This window comes from Pelodiscus sinensis, unplaced genomic scaffold, assembly GCF_049634645.1.
Source record: "Pelodiscus sinensis isolate JC-2024 unplaced genomic scaffold, ASM4963464v1 ctg82, whole genome shotgun sequence".
Taxonomy (NCBI): Eukaryota; Metazoa; Chordata; order Testudines; family Trionychidae; genus Pelodiscus; species Pelodiscus sinensis.
The window spans coordinates 212,017-231,968 of record NW_027465999.1 but is presented as its reverse complement, the minus strand read 5'-3'; the positions used below and the strand labels follow the sequence as shown (position 1 = coordinate 231,968).

Genomic DNA, 19,952 nt, shown 5'->3' with positions numbered 1-19,952 from the left:
AAACAGTCTAAGAAAAAAGGAAAAGACACAGAAATCTTTATTTATTATGCTTGCCTCATGCACAGCCCAGTCAATGTTCAATAGGGATGGCACTGGATATTTTGCAACTTCATTTTGGCCAGCGTCTGACATTATCTGGCCAAAAATGCTATTAATTCATCCAGTGATGCAAGACAGTGAGAGAGCCAGCCAAATGAGGGATTTGTGTGCGAGTGATGGAGGAGAGAGGTGGATGATGTTATTTTAAAAGACCTTTAAAACATTGTAGTTGCAATAGCCAAGATTATTAGCCTTCTAAAATTGTATTTTCCCTACTATGAATATTCTTCCAAGTTCCTTTTTTAATGGAGGTGTAGAAAAAAGGGATGCATCAGATAAAATGACTTGACAAACATCAGGAATTACACAGTCAAACTTTTTTTAAGGACTCTGTATTTCTCCAGTTCCTTTCCTCCAAACACTGAGGGTGTGTCTAGATTACAGGGTTTTGTCAACAAAAGTAAACCTGCGTCTACACTGCTGCTGAGTTCTGTCAACATAACGTTGACAGAACTCAACAGTTTTGTCGACAGCTGTAAACCTCATTCTACGAGGAATAATGCCTTTTGTTGACAGAGTTCTGTCAACAGAAGACGTTATTGCATCTACACTGTTCTTTGCGTCTACACTGTCATGTCGACAAAGCGGCTTGCTTAGTCGACAGAACTGGATGTAGTCTAGACGCTCTTTGTCAACAGAAGCTTTGTCGACAGTTTCTGTCGACAAAACTTCTGTCGACAAAAGCCTGTAGTCTAGACGTACCCTGAGTGCTTTACAACCATTTAATTAAGGATCACAACACAAATGTGAAGAAGGTATGTGTTAATATTTCTATTCAAGGATGGATAAACTGAGGACACAGAAAAAGGAAGTGAAATTTAAGCATGGTACAGTGGTTAAAACACAATAGCATACTTCCAAGTAAGAATATTCTAATTATTAGAAAATTAATAGTAACATAACTCTTATGAACAATGAAGCATCCTGGGGCACCTTAATTTACTGGAGCATAAGCTTTTATGGGCAAAACCCACTTGCACAAAAGCTTATGCCCAAATAAATCTGTTAGGGTATGTGTATACTGCTTTCCTCTTCCGAGAGAGGAATGCAAATGCAGCTGAGCAAAATTGCAAATGAAGCGCAGATTTGAATTTCCTGTGCTTCATTTGCAAAATTGCATCCAGGCACTATTTTGAAATACCCTATTTTGAAAAAAGAAATACAGTTTAGATGCTGTTATTTCAAAATTACCCGCAAATCTCATTTTATGAGGAGTAAGGGTAATTTCAAAGGAAGGGTTTTCTTTCAAAATAATCGCGTCTAGACAGCATTTCTTTTTTCGAAATAGGATATTTCGAAATAGCACCCGAACACGATTATGCAAATGAAGTGTGGGAAATTCAAATCCGCGCTTCATTTTCAATTTCGCTCAGCTGCATTTGCATTCCTCTCTCGAAAAAGGAATGCAGTGTAGACATACCCTCTGTCTTTAAGGTGCCACAGGACGACTACTTGTTGTTATATGCTCTGATACCTATAATTCATACGGCCCTTGTGAGGCTTTATTCATTCATGTTTGTAAGGCTCTTTTGGATCCTTAAATGGAATGATCTAGAAGTTCAAAGCAGGCCTCAATTCAGCAAAGTACTTAAGAATGTGCATAACACTAAGGACATTAGTAATCCCATTGAAGACAATGGGTCTACTAATGTGCTTAAAGTTAAGCATGTGCTGTATTGGTACCTGAACTTGACAGTACATTAGTGTCAAAGAACTGAACCCAGCAAAATGCGTCTAAACTCCTCTTTAGCCACTGAACAACAATTCATCCACTTGAAGCACTGTTTTCCACGTCATGTGAGTTCCATTCTCTCTTTCCCCTGGGATCGTGCTGCCCGCTTGGAGCCCAAAGAACAACTTTGAGTCTGTGGAATTACAGAAAACATAACAGCCCCATATGCAAATATTTTGCCTGTGTCTCTCTTTTTCAAACTCATGCACTGGGCTCTGTCTTGCATTCAAACTTTCTCATTCATTGACTCAGGCCAATGGTCCAGCTAAGTCTAGTTATCCCATCTGCTGCAATAGCCAGTAAAGGATATTGTAGAAGAGAATGGGAAATAGCTCTATTATCATAATGATCTACCCTATACAAAGCTATAGGACAGATTGAGGCAGCCCCACGCTTTGGGGGCCATGTGGCAGATGCCTCAACCGTCCTATGGGTGAGACAGACCTGGGAGATTATGGGGGCCTGGTGTGAGGCAGCAACAGGGGTCATACCACACACTCACCGCAATGGTGGGATCCGAAGTGGCCCAGCAGCCTGCTCTGCTCCACAGCCCTCTCCCAGCTGGCTGCAGTCTGCTTCACTGCAGCAGCAGGAAGCACAGCGCTGTGGCAGACTGGGAGGGTGGCAAGGCAGAGCAGGTGCTGGGCTGTTCCGGCTCTCACAGCCACGATGAGTGTGTATGGGGGTGACCAATGTTCCCTCTAAGTCAGTCAGCTCCCTGCACCAAGCCCTGAGCCTCTGACTGGGCGGGGCTGATTAATCACCTGTGAAGCTGCGCTGCTGCGCTGCTTAGAGGGAACACTGGGGGTGAACCCTGCTACTAGGTTCTGTAATCCCACGGCTCACATGGCTCAGGGGAAGAGGCAAGGGGCCAAAGCAGTGGTGGGGTGTAGGTAGAGCAGGGGTGGGGCAGGGTAAAGAATTGGCAGGGTGGGGGCAGGACTGCAGCAGGAGGGATACCCCAGGCCCTGCACCACCCTAGGGATGGCCCTGCTCAGTCACTTGTTTAATGCTACAATACAGAGTATTGGGGAAGGTTTTTTATTAATTGTTACTCTGTCCCTACTTACGGCTTTATGCTGATTTTGGTGTTATCTTTCACAAGAGAGAATCCAAAGTCTCCATCCATTCTGCCTACAAAAATATAAATACAATGAAGATAAACGCATTCACAGGACCCCTTCCCTTGGCCTGACTCGCCATGCTTATCTAAAACCTCTCAAAACCTACCTTGGCATTCTCACAGATTCCAGCGGAACTACTCCCATGATTATGTCTTTCAAGAACAGGCTCTCAACGTGAAACATCCTCACCCAATTTTTCGGGAGCTTGAGGGTTTTTTGACCACTCATCACAAGTTCTCTTCCAATAGCCATAACAGGCCTTTATTTTAGAATCATAAATGAAATTTAAATATCATACAATATGGGATCTGGAGCCAAATTCTGGCAGGAATTTTATTCCTCTTTTCAGAAACCAGCAGCCAGTACAGGAAGCACAAACTGGAAGATGTCTGCTCCTATTCTTGCTGGCTATCTATGACAGGAGTTGCAAACTCCTGAGCATTGCTGTGTATACCCCGAAGTCCGCCAACCACAGATTATACATGCTTTTAGCAGGAATAATCAGACTCTGGAGGAGGGAGAGCTATGCCCAAGGCTGCAGAGCAGAAAAATACAGATTTATACTAACTCAATTATGTACACCGCTGTTTTAGGACTGGTAATACTTGGCACTCAGAATGAGAACATATATAATGACTGAATATTGATGCCTCTATACTAATATTTGTACATTTCGGTGTAACTGTCAAATGCTAGAATGCTTAGACCAACACAACAGACAAGTAGTGCAAGAAACAATGAGGAGTCCTGTGGCACCTTAAAGACCAACATATTTATTTGAGCATAAGCTTTTGTGGACTGCAGGTCACTTGGTCAGAAGCATGAAGTTCTGACCAAGTGGGCTGCAGTCACAGGATTCCTCATTATTTTTGCTGAAACAGAGTAAAACAGCTACTCCTCTGCTAATTCAGTAGCATTTTACACCCATTCTGCATTACAGTAAATGTCTGCACAAAGGGCAGGGCAATAACCTGGGCCCATACAGCTAACGCCAGCAAACTGGATTTCTTTTCATTATATTATATTATATTAATTGTTGTTATTATTATTATCTGGATATGAACATTGTGATTTTGATTACCTAGAATGGTACTGTACAGCTTGTTGTGACCAGAACTAGTAGAGGAAGAACAGAGAGTGCTGAAATAAAGCCCTGATCCCTCCCGTATCGGGCTGAGCATAGGAGGCGGGGTATATGGAGAGCTTTGGAATAAGTCTCTCAGGAGGTGGTCAACTATGTAGACTGGTGATCGAAGATTACTCTCATGGCATCCTCCCACGGCTGGCTGCATCTCAGCACACAAGGCCGGAAGAGGTGGAATAAAGAGAGATTTGGGACGAGTTTGCCTCTTCCTCTTTTTTTGGGGCAAGCTTTTCCTGAGGTCCTTCTCATCATGGCTTTCCTTTTCATTAACCTGAGGAGACATTTTATTTGAAATGTTAATTGACCATAGGAACAAGTATGAGTCTCTGACATTTAAGATGTGTAGCTTATGGCCAACATGAGACACTTAAAATCATTTAACAGAGGAGAAAGCTTGAAATTACATGGGACTCATCTCATTTGCATGTTTGGATTTTTCTATAATCTCAATTTTGTGATTTATTTCTGGGACTAGTAATTAACAGTGAACATCAAGATTAATGAACAGAATTAAAGAAAGAAGAGGTTCTGCAGCTCTAATTCATGCAATTAGTCCCATTTAAGTTAATGGAAGTATTCATGTGAGCAAGGAATATAAAACAGAGCCTTACATAAGCTTCCTTGTAATCTTGTAGAGTTGAAAGAGTTATCATTGTGAATTCTTCCTAAAGAGTTCAGATATGCCCTAATTTGCCTTAAATCAAATGATTATCCTACACAATAATCAAATCCACCAAGCAGTGCTGATAGTAAAATAAAGTAAATATTTGCAATGACTTCCTTACAATTTTGCTAGGAAAGCATATTTGCTAACTTCTTAGTTTAAATATTCACCTGCTATTGGTGACAATTACCAGAGAAGGCAAATACTACCCAAATACAGAGAAAAATTATGTTTTGAATTTAACAAATTAAATAAACACAGTTTAATGTTGCCTTAACTGTGTAAATGCACATCATAATGTAGGGTATGTCCACACTACCACCCTAGTTCGAACTAGGGTGGTAATGTAGGCAACCAGAGTTGTAAATGAAGCCTGGGATTTGAATTTCCCGGGCTTCATTTGCATAAAGCCGGGCGCCGCCATTTTTAAATGTCCGCTAGTGTGGACTCCATGCCGCGCGGCTACACGCAGCACGGACTAAGAAGCCTAGTCCGAACTACCTAGTCCATGCCGTGTGTAGCTGCGTGGCACGGAGTCCGCACTAGCGGACATTTAAAAATGGCAGCGCCCGGCTTTATGCAAATGAAGCCCGGGAAATTCAAATCCCGGGCTTCATTTGCAACTCCAGTTGCCTACATTACCACCCTAGTTCGAACTAGGGTGGTAGTGTTGACATACCCTCAGATACTTCTCACAATCTTCTAGATGGGGTTACTGTATTAGCAGATTTATATATTTCCAACTGATTAATCTCATAGATTCTATTCATCAATCCCTTACACTGAAGTGAGATCCACTGCTGTGTAGACAATCACCATTGAAGTGCCACAAATTCTATTTTAAGGGTTTAAGTAGGACCTAAGTGGTGCATAGGCTTTTTCCTAACCATCTGGGCAGGGATGGATTTCACATATTGGTGAACAACTGCTCACAGGATTCATCACACCAAAGTCAATGTCGACCATTTAGAAAAACACAAATCACAACCCACTTTGTTCCTGGTCTGTTGGTTCACAGCTGTCACAGGTACAGAGACTGGGATGACTAGAGGTGCCACTGGTACATCTTCTAAAGTTTTCTTAATTTCTGATGAAGTGTTTCCATCTCCTAGAGACTTGAGTGACAATTTCTGAGGGTTTAAGTTTTCTGCATTGTACACCTTAACACAAAAAAGACTAATAAATAATGACAATAATAACAACAACAGGCATATCTCATAGCATCTTTCACTGAGAATCTCAAAGTGCTTTGCAAACAATTCTCACAATACCCCTCTCAGCTACATCACTATTATTATTATTATTTTATATATGGAAAAAAACAAAGACCCAAAGACTTTCTGCAAAGTAACATAAGTTAGTGACAGACCCAGGAATAAGTAGCAATTCCTTTTTATAACCATTATGCCACACTCCACTCCAAACTTGCCTCTCAAATCCTAAGTCTAGACTCTGATGCCACAGTAATTGAACTTAAAAATATTCTATTTTATAAAAAGTGACCAAAACGCAATATTTCTTATCTACGCAGTAGAAAATGTTGTAAGAAACAGCACTCTGGAAACATTACAATTGTTTAAAGTTGCCTACTAAAACAATAGTCACTTGAAGTATGTCTAATATGCTCACAATTCTAGATTCTGGCCTATTATTCTTAATTTTCAATACAAAGGTTAAGTTGCTTCAAGGCATTTTTATCCCCATAATCTAGGAACAGGTTTTAAAGAATCTTTGTGACTTTAATTCAAACTCCAATTAACTAACAAGCACTGAGGGATTCAATTTACTTTACCTGCTGTTCTGTCTTCCCAGGTGGCGAATGCCATTGTTCACTTTGGAAACACATATGGCTGTTCAAACCTTTTTCAGTATAGAACAGCTGACCGCAGGTCTTACAAACGAAACCACTTGCATATCTGTTACCATCTGCAGGGACACCACTGGTGTTATTACTAAGCATGGAAAGCAAGGTAAAAGGATGGAAAATTAACATTATATAGTTGAACTACTATTTGCAATTTAGTCTCTATCAATATTAGGTGCATGCTCGCATTCCCTTCTTCAGATCTCATTTTATGTCTAGCTGGAAAGAACTCTCTACAGTTCATTTATCAGTAAACTATGTTAACCAGAGAAAAATCCCCATTGGGACATAAATCATCCATGTTAGAAAGAGTTTTAAATATGAGATGTAGTGAAATGCCTTCTTGAGCATTTACACACAATGCTGTTACCACGTATGTATAAATGTCTCTTCCAAAGACAGACACACAAGATGGGTGAGGTAATATCTTTTACTGAACCAACTTCTGTTGGTAACAGAGACAAGCTCCACACCAATTCCTATAAAAATGACAGGACTGTGTAGCACTTTAAAGACTAACAAGATGGTTTAATAGGTGATGAGCTTTCGTGGGCCAGACCCACTTCCTCAGATCAAATAGTGGAAGAAAATTGTCACAACCATATATACCAAAGCATACAATTAAAAAAAATGAACACATATGAAAAGGACAAATCAAATTTCAGAACAGAAGGGGGATGGCGGGGAGGGAAGGGGGGAAGTTAAATGTCTGTGAGCTAATGATATTAGAGGTGATAATTGGGGAAGCTATCTTTGTAATGGGTAAGATAATTAGCATCTTTATTCAAATTTGAGCATAAAGTGTCGAATTTAAGCACGAATGACAGTTCAGAGGATTCTCTTTGAAGTGAAGTCTTAAAAGGTCTTTGAAGCAGGATGCAGGTAATCAAGTCGTTGAGACAATGTCCTTTCTGGTTGAAATGGCAAGAAACTGTTTTTTCTTTGTGATCCTGTCTGATATCTATTTTTGTGGACATTGACCCTTTGGCAAAGTGTCTGAAACGTTTGTCCAATGTACATAGCGGACGGACACTTTCGGCACACGACTGCATAAATTATATTTCTGGATGCGCAGGAATATGTGTTCTTGATCTTATAACTCGCTTGGCTGGGTCCAATAATGGTATCAGCAGAGTGAATATGTGGACAAAGCTGGCAATGGGGTTTGTTGCAAGGGAAGGTACCAGGGTTGGTATTAGTGTGGTATGTCCTGTGGTTGTTGCTAAGAATCATCTTGAGGTTAGGTGGTTGTCTATAGGAGACTATGGGTCTGTCCCCCAGAGCCTCTTGGAAAGTATCCTGTTCCAGTATAGGCTGTAGTTTATTGATAATGTGTTGGACAGGTTTAAGTTGGGGGCTGTAGGTGATGACAAGCGGTGTTCTATTGTTGGTTTTCTTGGGTCTGTCTTGAAGTAGATGGTTTCTAGGTATTCGTCTGGCTCTTTCAATTTGCTTTTTTATTTCTCTGGGTGGGTAGTTGAGGTTTATAAATGCTTGGTAGAGATCCTGAAGTTTCTGGTCTCTGTCAGTGGGATTAGAGCAGATGTGGTTGTATCGAAGGGCTTGGCTATAGATGATGGATCATATGGTATGTTCTGGATGGGAGCTGGAAGCATGTAAGTAACTGTATGAGTCAGTGGGTTTTCTGTAGAGAGTGGTGTCTAATTTTCCATTGCTGATTTGTAGTGTCGTGTCCAGGAAATGGATCTCTCGTGTAAAATGGTCCAGGCTGAGACTGATGGTGGGGTGTAGGTTGTTAAAATCATTGTTTAAGTTTTTTCTATTAGGGTGCGTCTAGATTGCAGGGTTTTGGGGTTTTTTTTTGAAAAATGGACATTTTTCTGAAAAAAACTTCACTTATATCCACACTGCTATTGCGTTATTTCAAAAGTAAATCGAAAAAAACAGAGGGGTTTTTCTGACATTGGTAAACCTCATTCTACGAGGAAGAACGCCTTTTCCAAAAGAGCTCTTTCAGAAAAAGGTGTGTGTGGATGTGGAAGAGAGAGAGATCACTTTTTCGATGCGCTTTGGCAGTGTGGATGCTCTCTTTCGAAAGAAGTTTTTTTGGATGATCTCTTCCAGAAAAGCTTTTTCCAAAAGAAACCTGCAGTCTCTAGACTAACATGGCTACCCCTCTGAAACTTTTGATATGTGGGTGATTGTTTTGATGTGGACACGTGTGACATTGTTTTGGGAGTGCCTTGTAACCCCTATATTCCTCATTTTTAGACCATCATGATCTTGTAAGGAATAAAGGAAAGATTGTGATCAGCTGAAAGTTATTTCTCTGTCCGTATATGTATAGCACCAATGCATATGAAATTACGTGAATGTGGTGTATGTCATTAAAACGTGATGTAAATTAGCCAATCAGCCAGATATTAGCTTACCAGAGACAACAGCAAGGACAGTAACCAACACCCAGGTGGGATGTCAGTGGCCACTGCCCAGCAAGGGAGCTACAATGCAATGACTCATTTGCACGAGGCCACACCAGCTGGGCTGTGTCTACACTGGGCCACTTATTCCGGAAAATCAGCCGCTTTTCCAGAATAAGCTGCGAGCTGTCTACACTGGCCCTTGAATTTCCGGAAAAGCAACGATGCTCTACTGTACAAAATCAGCCGCTATTCCGGAAAAACTATTCTGCTCCCGCTCGGGCATAAGTCCTTATTCCGGAACACTGTTCCGGAAAAGGGCCAGTATAGACAGCCCAGTAGTCTTTTCCGGAAAAAAGCCCCGATTGCGAAAATGGCGATCGGGGCTCTTTTCCAGAAAAGCGCGTCTACACTGGCCACAGACGCTTTTCCGGAAAAAGGGCTTTTCCGGAAAAGCTGCCTGCCAATGTAGATGCTCCTTTTCCGGAAAAACTGAAAACGGAATAGTATTCCGTTTTAAGCAGCTCCGGAAATTCATGCCAGTGTAGACACAGCAGGAGATTGCTTAACCTGGCCTGAAGACTCAGCAAGGCTGACCAGACATGCCTGGATTTCTATTTTCCAAGCACATGGTCTGAGGGCATAAAAAACAAACACAGGGGCCTATACTTTGCCTTTCTCCTGCCTCACCATGCTGCAAGCAATAAGGACATTCTGAACACTCCAACAGAGGGAACTGGTCCAAATTTCAAAGGTGAAATCTGTACTATGGATTGCAATATTCAGTAGTGTGAGGAAAAACTGCTTGATCTAGTTGTTGCCTAGTCTAATAGAGTTGTGTGCTTACATTATACATTTTTATTTTATTTTATTTTGATAACTACTCTGATGAATTGCCTAATTTATAGTCACTTAAATCTATCTTTGTAGTCAATAAACTTCTTTTACTGTTTATCTTTACCAGTGAATTTGCCTGTAGGTTGTGTCTACACTGGCATGAATTTCCGGAACTGCTTAAAACTGAAAACCGTTTTTCGAAAAAGTGCTCACACACGATTATGCAAATGAAGTGCAAGATTTGTAAATCCACGTTTCATTTGCATTTTTGATCAGGCTCATTTACATTCCTCTTTCGGAAGAGGAATGTAGTTTAGACGTGCCCTTAGTGGCACTGTAGGAAAGGCAGCTGTTTGTGCAGTTCCATGCGAACAGTCTTAATAAAGGATCATATTACATTAATCAATGCACTGTCTATAGAAGAATAAAATCAGTAGTCCATATTCTGCTCAAGCTACACTCGTGTAACTTCACTGAATTCAACTAGGCATGTGATAGTGTATACATGTAAATAGTTAACCAATGAAGGTAACATGGTTACATGCAGCATCCCTCCCCCTCCCCACCATGTTGCTGCCTCTGAGAACAGCAGTGCGAGTGGAGTGGGCGGATGACAGGTGGGAGTTCTCCGCATATACTGGCTCCCGTAGAGCTGTATGCCCCTCATCATGCTGCTGCCTCTGTATCAGAGGCAACAGTGCGGTGGGGGGAGGTAGGTGGGAACCAGTGATCATGGGGAGCCAGCTTTTAAGCAGGGAGCTGGGTCCAGGTGAGTACCGACAAGGCTTCCTCACAGTAGGAGCTGGTTGTAGCAGGGTGCATAACAGCCCTGGATACCACAGGAAGTGTCAAAAAGGTTCAGACTTAAGCACAGGGCAGCACATAGTTGCATCATCCAACGAGGAACCACAGGAATGAACCCAAAATCACAATTCCTCCTCTTCTTTTCCAGGGAGAAGTAGGCTTTGACACTCCCTTCCAGAGAACAGTTGACTTCTTTATTCAACAAACAATCAACTTTACTGGCTGGCACATAGGAAGATATACCCCAGCTTGCTTGCAGATGGAATATCAGGTGGGCAGTCCCTGCTCTCTAAACCAGTACCCCAGCTACCACAGAGATAAGTTCTAAGTAGCTGAACAGAGGGAGTGGAAAGGGAGCAACAGAGGACCAGGACACAAACTTGCTATAAAATAAATTACTGGTCATAAAATTATCCATCCAGTACTTTCCTCTCTGCCCCTACAATACATTTCAAAGGCTGGCTACTCATTGTGGATAGAATTCAGCACAACACCTGGGCTCAACTTAAGATCCAATTAAGCTCTTTTTGCACAGTGGTGAATCTCTTTTAATTTTATCTTAAATCTGCTTTTCATTCTTTTATTGCGAATCCTCATTCATTATGGAAATGTGTGAAAAGAAAAGGACTGGTCAGTTTTTATCATCTTTGTAATAACCTTCAATACTGCACTCAACTATCCCTCTGTCATACTTAAGATAAGTTACGATATAGCTTTCATGCTTATAGATTAGAGTCTGAAAATAGTTTTACGAAAGCTTTGTGGCTCTAATTCAAACATCTATTAATTAGCATAATCCCAGAGCTAGCAAAAAAAAAAAAAGGATACGTAAAAATCCAACCCTAAGGGAACAAATGCATCATTTGGACTTACTGCTAACCACACTTGAAGCCAAACCTAAATGTACAAATAAAAAACTGTCACACTATTTTATGTGAAGCTCTGTTAAGACTACAGTGCACCCTGCTTACCATCCAGCTGATCCAGCTGACAAGTTTTCTTCCCTCACTGCGTTATTAAGGCTGTAGATATTTCCACCCTGCAGTTTAAAAAAATCAAAACCAGATGTTATACTGTCCAAGATTGAAACTTACAATATAGTATTCCATCTTGAAACAAGACACAGAATGTCTGAGTTGTTTCATTTGTAAAAATAACACTTTGCAGTTATATTGTTTAAAATATTCTTAATGGGATCCCCAAGCCTATACGAAGATTAATGAATTTATCCTCATAACCTCTGTGTGCTTATACAAACAACACATGAATTCCAATCAATACCGTTTGTGTATCATAGGTTACATGCTTCCCATTACAAGACCCTCTAAAAGAGAGAGCAATTGTCAGCACAAAACCTCCTGCAGAGGAATGTCAGAGAGGGAGGAGACTTTCTTCCAACTTTCCAATCTCTCCAAGTGCTTGGTGGCCTCATGCAGGGATTTGTGGAGGGAAGCAAGATGTCCCATATAGACTCCAAGGAGCTCCTATAGCTTCTGGACCTTATGCAGGTATCCTAGAGCTGATATTCTTCTGTCCCAACTAGCATCTCACCCCTCCCATGGCAATGGCAGATGCCAGAGTACAGAAAGCCTTCTGCAGGGTCCCAGGAGAAAGGTGGGGAATAGGGTTGCCAGGTGTCTGGTTTTGAATCAGACAGTCTGGTATTTGAGCTTTCTGTCCGGGAAACAAATTGAGAAAATACCAGACATATAAATGTCCGGTATTTTCTAATTAAGTAAGTTTTATTATTATCATGAGTATCAGTACATAGTTGCATACTGCCTGGCTGGGACATGCTCACACTGTGTGAACGTGTCCACTAGCCAGGCAGTATACAACTACACAGTAGAGAGAAGCGGGGTGGGGCCAGGACGGGATGGAATCCCTGGGGCCAGACTCGTCCGTGCGCCCCACCAGGACCGTGCACGGGATGGGCAGCACCCCAGGATCTGCGTGCGCCCGGGCCAGCCCCCCTGGCCAGTCCCCCCTCCTCCCCTCGCGGCCAGCCCCGCTCTCCGCCGGCCAGTTCCCCCCTGGCCAGCCCTGCTTCCCCCCACTCCCCTCCCAGCTAGTCCTGCTTCCTGCCAGCCGTTTCCCCTCCTCCCCCAATCTCCCCTGGCCAGCCCCACTCCCCCCGACCTCCTCCCGGCCAGCCCCACTCCCCTCCCGGTCAGCTTCCTCCCCCCCCCACATCTGAGATCAAGTGTGTCCAATATTTTTTTGAAATCATCTAGTAACCGTAGTGGGGAATGGTACCACAGAGGCAGTTCAGAACTTGCACCCACATTATGGAATGGCCCTGTAGCAGAGTCCCTGCTCCGGCCCCTTGGGCTGGTCCACAAAACAGTCACAAGCCTTCTGATGCAAACACCTGGGCCTTTATTGTAGGTTCCCACCACCTTCTATTTACAACATTTACCATCCAGACAGCCAACTGCTCGCTCTCTCTCCACCTAGAAGCACACTGAGCCATGTCCTGGCTCCTTACTCCTCCTTCCCCTCTGTCTTCCTTCCTTTGCCTTATATAGCCCTCCTGCTGTAAGCCCCACAGCTGCTTCTGATAGCCCTGCCAGCCTGGGCTTGATCAGCTGTTTCCCCTTAACCAGGCTACTGTGGCAGAGCACTGGCTTAGCCAGCAGTCTGTCACAGGCCCATTGAGAATTGTCTGAATAAAGGTCATCTCTGTGCACAAGTGACCTTTCAGACTGCAGAAACAGCAGCAGCTCTTGTAGAGCCTAGTCAAAAGATGCATAAGACCCAAAAGGTTCCCTTTAATGCCTGATGATCTGGTGGACAGTTTCTCTGTGTTATCACAACTCTCCATCAGAGTAGTAGTTCATGAGGATGAACTGTTATCCAACTGCATGGGACAGGAAGTGCAACTAATAATGAACACAACAAAGAAATGATTCTCCACAAAACCTTGAGACTCAAAACTATTCAGCCACAGAACAGGTACAGCATGGATGGCATTCATGTGAGCTTCCACACCCCATTCCATCAATGACTACGTCTACATTGGCAAGATTTTGTGCAAATACTTTTAACGCAAGAGTTTTTGCATTAAAGTATTTGCGCAAGAAAGTGTCTACACTGGCATGTACTTTTGCGCAAGAGATGTGCTTTTGCGCAAAAGCATCCGTGCCAGTGGAGACACTCTCTTGCGTAAGAAAGCTCCGATGGCCATTTTAGCCATCGGGCTTTCTTGTGCAAGAAATTCATGTTGCCTGTCTACATTGGCCTCTTGCGCAAGAACACTTGCGCAAGAGTGCTTATTCCTGAGCGGGAGCGTCATAGTTCTTGCGCAAGAAGCACTGATTTCTTACATAAGAACGTCAGTGTTCTTGCGCAAGAACTTGCAGCCAGTGTAGACGTAGCGAATGTGTCTTGTATCTGACCTGAAAGGACTGTTTCTAAGGGTGAGAAGTTCACTATGTATAACTATTCAGCTTCTGCACTCACTGGTTATGCAAGCAATTAATTACCAATCATTCCCAACTGAGAAAGCGATTTGTACATATGTCCTTTACTATACTCGCGCACTTCACCCAGCTCACTGAACAGTCTGATGTTACCAATGCTTTATTACTGACTAGACAGATTTATCTGGCATTGCTTGGGTCCTTAACTGAAATAATTTTTGTTTTTCTTTCTGTTAATCATTACTCTATGGTGGACCTGGGGATGGGGGTTCAGAATGCAGGCTTCCTTGGAGAGAGAGGACAACCGTGGCTCTCTCTCACCGCAGCAGCTGGGGACAAGTGAGAAGCACCTCTCCATGGTTATTGCAGCTACAGCAGGCATAGAAGGGGAGGGGGGTGCATATCCCCCGGCTGGGGGATGAACAGACATACAGACAGACAAACTCTCTACAATATATAGAAGAAAGCAGTCTCTTTCTCCAACTCTGCCCCCTGCTGTACTAATGCGTTTATAGCTGCCCTGGTCACCTCTGGTCCCTTGTCGTCGTCCCCCTCGATCATTCTACAGTACAACTGTCCCTCCTGCCAGATTGTTCCCTTTCTGTTTTATGCAAAACAATTGAATTCCAGTCACATCCCATTGTCCTGGCACAGCCAAACCACTAACTTGTTTTTAAGTTGTAAGAGGAAGATAAATTTGTACAAAATTTGGTGATCCTTGCTCTTACAGTTTAGTATTTACTGAACAAAAAGACTCATAGACAAACACACAAACTCTCTCAAATATATAGTAAGCTAGAGCTCAAGTTGATTCAAGAAGCGAGTTGAAAGGGTTTGTATTACATTACTAAGCATCCTGTGTGACTCCATCTTGTTAAGTCATTTTAAACCTCTAACACTGGCTTAATTAGTTAATGCTTTTAATTCACTCTGAAATATGTAAAATGCCATCTAAATGCTAAATATTTTTAGTGACACTAAAGCTGTCAATGCTCATAAAATGCACTCAAAGGAACACAAAGAGATAATGAAGTCCATTAGCTAAGGCTAGAGTTAGGAATTGTAGGTCCTATTTCAGACTGGAAACTAACTTAATACATCATGTAACATATCTGTGCCTAAGTTTTCCAATCTATAAAACAGATATAATGTTAAACCCCCAAACAGAGGTAATTATAAATGTTTGTGAAGGGGATTAAAAAGTATTTTCAGATCTCAGGTTAAAAGCACAGCCTAACGTCCCATATTTTTATTCTTAAGCAAAGAAAAACATAGTTGTGCTGTGTAAAAGAATGTTGGGCCCACTTTATCACATCCTTCAAGCTGAATTTCAAAACAGCAACACTGACAAATAAGGCTTTTGTCAGACTACCAAGTGTGAAGGATGTCAGACCAAGCTTTACTGTTTTTGATTTATGAAAAGTAAAGAAATATTTCTGTGCAACCCACGGGAGCACTGAAAGATATCTTCATGATTAGTGACTAAGCCTAATACATAATTCACTAGAAGAACTGAATGAATTATGAGCTTTTCTCCCACATGTTAAAATAATGTAGTAATATGATCTTGACAAAGACATCAAGATCAACAGTAATGGTGAAACTATTTATTTATTCTGTGGAATACTAAATTTTTTTCAGTTCTGGTGTACTGTTTTTCGCCTGGAAAAAAGTTTATTCTGCAACCACAGTAACATTAGAACTTATCAGGTGAGCTGATTAGAATCCCATCACAATCCTGAACCAGATTTCAACTTGATTCCTCTTGGCAATACATTACTATAGCATAGTCTACCAGTACAGCCCTGTTAAAATGTGTATTTCCACTACAAACTGAAGTCTTCTGTACACGTTTGGTAAAGGAGGTCTTAGTTTTAAAATAATTTCCCCTATATATTTACACCCCAACATTTGTAAAGAAAATTTACGTGCTCGTTTTATTTTGTTTTTAACCTCAAAAGTTACAATGGTGATTCCACTTCTCAGCTAAAAAAATGGCACTTTGCGTCACTGCTCCAGTAATATGTCAGGACTTTTCAAAGGTTGGTAAGTATCATTAACCCCATGTTAAAGATGGAGAATCTGAAAAGGTTGGTTCAGGTTGAACCTCGCTAGTCCAGCACCCTCAAGACCTCACAGGTACTGAACCAGAGAATTTGCCGAACCACAGGAGGTCAATACTGTAGTGTAGGGTTACTCAACTTTGGAAGCCCCGGGGGCCACAATGATACTCACAGCACATGCCGAGGGCCTCAACTTAAGTGTGGTTGCATATACATGCCAATATATGCAAATTGCTTCTTTCAGACTGATGGGCATGAATACAAAGATTAAAGCAAGACTACATAACACGCAGGCCCATTTAAGTCAGTTTTGCTGATATTAATAAAATGCAAGATTTACCCAATTTCCACCCATATGACAGAACTTTTAATAAGAACATAAGAACGGTCATACTGGGTCAGACCAAAGGTCCATCTAGCCCAGTAGCCTGTCTGCTGACAGTGGCCAGCACCAGGTGCCCCACAGAGGGTGGACTGAAGACAATGATCAAGCGATTTGTCTCCTGCCATCCTTCACCAGCTTCTGACAAAGAGAGGCCAGGGACACCATTTCTACCCCCTGGCTAATAGCCTTTTATGGACGTAACCTTCATGAAATTATCTAGCTTCTCTTTAAACTCTGTTATTGTCTGTTACATAATGAGCAATGACAGTCCAGGAATGTAACTACTAAAACACATATCAACAGAAGACCATTATATTGACTCACCATTGTGGAGTGTGTTCCCAGCAGAGGCTATGTTCAAAGCATCCCACCTACAGGTCGCATGCTAAGCCCTGCATAAACCCAAACCACACTGTGGGCCGCAAACAAATGGCCCGTGGGTCGTGTGTTGAGTAACCCTGCTGTAGTGAGTGGGTCTCATTTTATTTTGCCGAGACAAATATATGGAATGATACTTGCAATGCATGACTGTACTGATGCACCATATATAAGCCTATGCCTAGCTACGACTTATCAGCTCTTTTCATAATAAAGTGTTAGTGTTGTATTGGCACAAGGAATAAATAGATAAAACATAAAAACCATGCTAATGCATACTGGCATTACCAACACTTCCACTGCTTGCATGGCTAATAGAAGATATTTGGGGGGAAATTAAAGCTAAATAATTGTCCAGAACACTGACAGCCAGTCTTGGTAGCTGTAAACAAACTTTACACAGCTGGCCGCGGGAAACTTGGCCACACCCATCATAAGCTGACATCCAGCAAACTAAAATCATGCAGGACCATGGATGTTACTGGACCAGAGAGTGCCGGACTAGAGAGTTTCAACCTGTATCATTATCCTTGTTTTAAAGATGGAGAATCTGAGATACAGATAGACAGATATACAAAGTTATTTAGCTACCTAAAGATGCAAAAACTCCCAAATGAATTAAACACCTACCTCCTAGTGACTTGCTGTAAGAAAAGCCAAGATTTCTGACTCCTCATTCTCAGCTTTAACCACTAAGATGCCATCTGTTTTCTGTTTATTAGTTTAAAAAATTAGAAGTTTTTTTTTCTTTGTTAAAAATAAAAGATTTGAACATACCTGAATCCTATTGAAAATGGTGAGTTTGTGGGTTTTTTCAGGCACATGACTGGATGAAGTGCCAGGTAAAGAAAAGGAAGCCATGGCTACTTGACTTGGAGAAGCTGAACAAGACAGGTCAAACTTTAGCTTCTCTTTGCGGACACTGGGCAAGCGGCGAGGTCTACCAGTACTGAAATGCAGTTTGCCACCTGTTCCTTTGCAAAATTCTTCATTCTTCTCTTTGTTGCTATATACAGAAGTGTTATTTTCCCGCTGACGTGATTTCCGATAAGTAGAGTTTCCCATTGCTTTATCACATACTGTAGGCTGAGGTTGGCTGGAGTTGGCAATATCTTTGAACCCCACACACCCTTTTAAGGGTCTAGTCTGCTTGGCAGAGTAAACAGTGTCTGAATTTACAACAGGGTCTGATGGGGAGTGAAAAGGTTGCAAAGTAAATGCTGCTTGCTGCCTTCCTTTATGGCCTTGTTCCTCACTAACAGATGCCACATCCTTCTGATACTGGGTCAAAGTCTTTTGCATAAACATAGGCGACCCTTCATGCTCTGTGCGCTCTAGAAGAGAATGAATCACATCAATCTGCTGCTGCTGTTGCAGAATACTTTGGAGTGGTTTTTCTACAGTCTGTTTCACCTCAGAAGTTGCTTGCTGTGATGGAGCCACCACCTGAGTGTGGGACAAAATGTGCTGAGTTTTGGTGAACATTTGGAGTAGGTGCTGCTGCACTTGCATATGCTCTTGGTTCACTGAGGATTCCATGAAAAGCTGCCTGAAGTGTGGGTTAGTGTCATTCTGTAACATACTATGCTTCTGAACATTTGGCCAGTGACAGGAATCAATGTCACATTCCTGTCTTTTTGCTGGCCTAAAGGTTTCCTCAAAACTGCTGAGCTTTGTTTCACTTGAGATTTCTCCTTGGGTCTTCACAAGTGCAAATGACACAGCCTCTGGACACTCATACATCTGTGAAAATGAGTCGAACACTTGCGAAGGTCCAGAAAATCCACCTGAAATATTCTGAGCTGTAACAGATGGATTATCAGTAATATAAACACTGTTCCCTTTGCTTTTAGTACAAACTGGCATGTTTCTGATCCACTGAAAATTACTGCCTGACTGATGGGAGGAGTTTGCAGAAATCTTCTGACCCCTAAATAATGGAAAACAAGGTAAAGTGCTGTTTGGCCAATAATCCAGCCCTGTAGTCTCTAAAGGAAACTGTGATTCTGAAAGCAGCGATGTATCAGTCAAACTGGTAAGTATGTTTTCTCCTGGTGCGATCACAGATAAATTACCAGGATTTATTATGGCATACACATTGGAAGAGGTGGCATTCTTTTGGCTAGGATAATGCTCCTTCAACATGTTCTCACCTGTCACTTCAAACAGTGCAGTCGTGCTAGATGGGATGCAAGAAACCTGATCAGAGGCAGAGGAGCAGGACTGCAGGGAACCTTTCAAGTCAGCCTCTGACTGCCCTGTAGAAGATGCTGGAGTTGATGGAAGCTTTTGATTTACAACGCTAACAATGCATTTCAGAAGGTCTCTATTGGGCAGGCCAGGATTTGGATATTTGGATTCGGAGTGTACAGCCAGCTTCTCCATTCTCATGCCATCTTGTCCATTTTGGACAAATGCATCATGAGAAGGTGATGAGACTTTACAGGCATCTTCATCACAGGTGGCCTCCTTCAATATAGACAAGCCATGTTGCATTTCATAATGTCGAAGCAATGAACGATGGTCACAGTAACTCTTATTGCAACCCTGTTCTACACACATAAATGGCTTTGTTTTCTGGTGTGTTAGCATGTGTCCACTCCTGAGGTAAAAAGACAAAAGACAAATGTGAAGACTCATATTTAAAATGGCCTGCAGAAATTAAATCACTTCTGAACTATTTCAGTTATCACTTCTACTGTTTTATTAAATCTTGAGGGTCAAATTCTGCCCTGACATATGCAGTGCGACTACAGAACTACAAAGGGTTTGCACAGAGTGGACCAGTACTGCTACATCAAGAAACCAGAATTGACCATTGAAGGTCCAATATGTCAAGACTCACTAGAGATCAGAACAAATGCTATATAGCATGTGAAAGCATGGAATCCCAGTTATAAATGGCACAAAAAAAATAATCTTTTACTGTAGTTCACAACATATTGGTTGCTAAAAATCACACAGTTGGTTGTCTAGTACAAGTGCTTCCAACACCTGTAAGTTTTTCCCTGGACCACTGATCAGAAAGAAAAATAAAAGGCTCTTAGTTGCTACT

At 41.9% G+C, this 19,952-nt stretch overlaps 1 protein-coding gene across 5 annotated transcripts in view; it reads right to left on the bottom strand.

Moving 5' to 3' along the window:
- The window catches only part of ZNF541 (zinc finger protein 541), a 48,605-nt gene that overhangs the window by 20,538 nt on the left and 8,115 nt on the right, over nucleotides 1–19,952 (bottom strand). For all 5 annotated transcript variants that reach the window (XM_075917982.1, XM_075917981.1, XM_075917984.1 and 2 more), the window contains 6 exons: nucleotides 17,675–19,499; nucleotides 11,621–11,688; nucleotides 6,556–6,715; nucleotides 5,756–5,923; nucleotides 4,037–4,370; nucleotides 2,902–2,965 (listed from right to left, as the gene is read on the bottom strand). In XM_075917982.1, coding sequence (XP_075774097.1) covers nucleotides 2,902–2,965; nucleotides 4,037–4,370; nucleotides 5,756–5,923; nucleotides 6,556–6,715; nucleotides 11,621–11,688; nucleotides 17,675–19,499 — 2,619 coding nt within the window. The remainder of the gene's footprint in view (nucleotides 1–2,901; nucleotides 2,966–4,036; nucleotides 4,371–5,755; nucleotides 5,924–6,555; nucleotides 6,716–11,620; nucleotides 11,689–17,674; nucleotides 19,500–19,952) is intronic.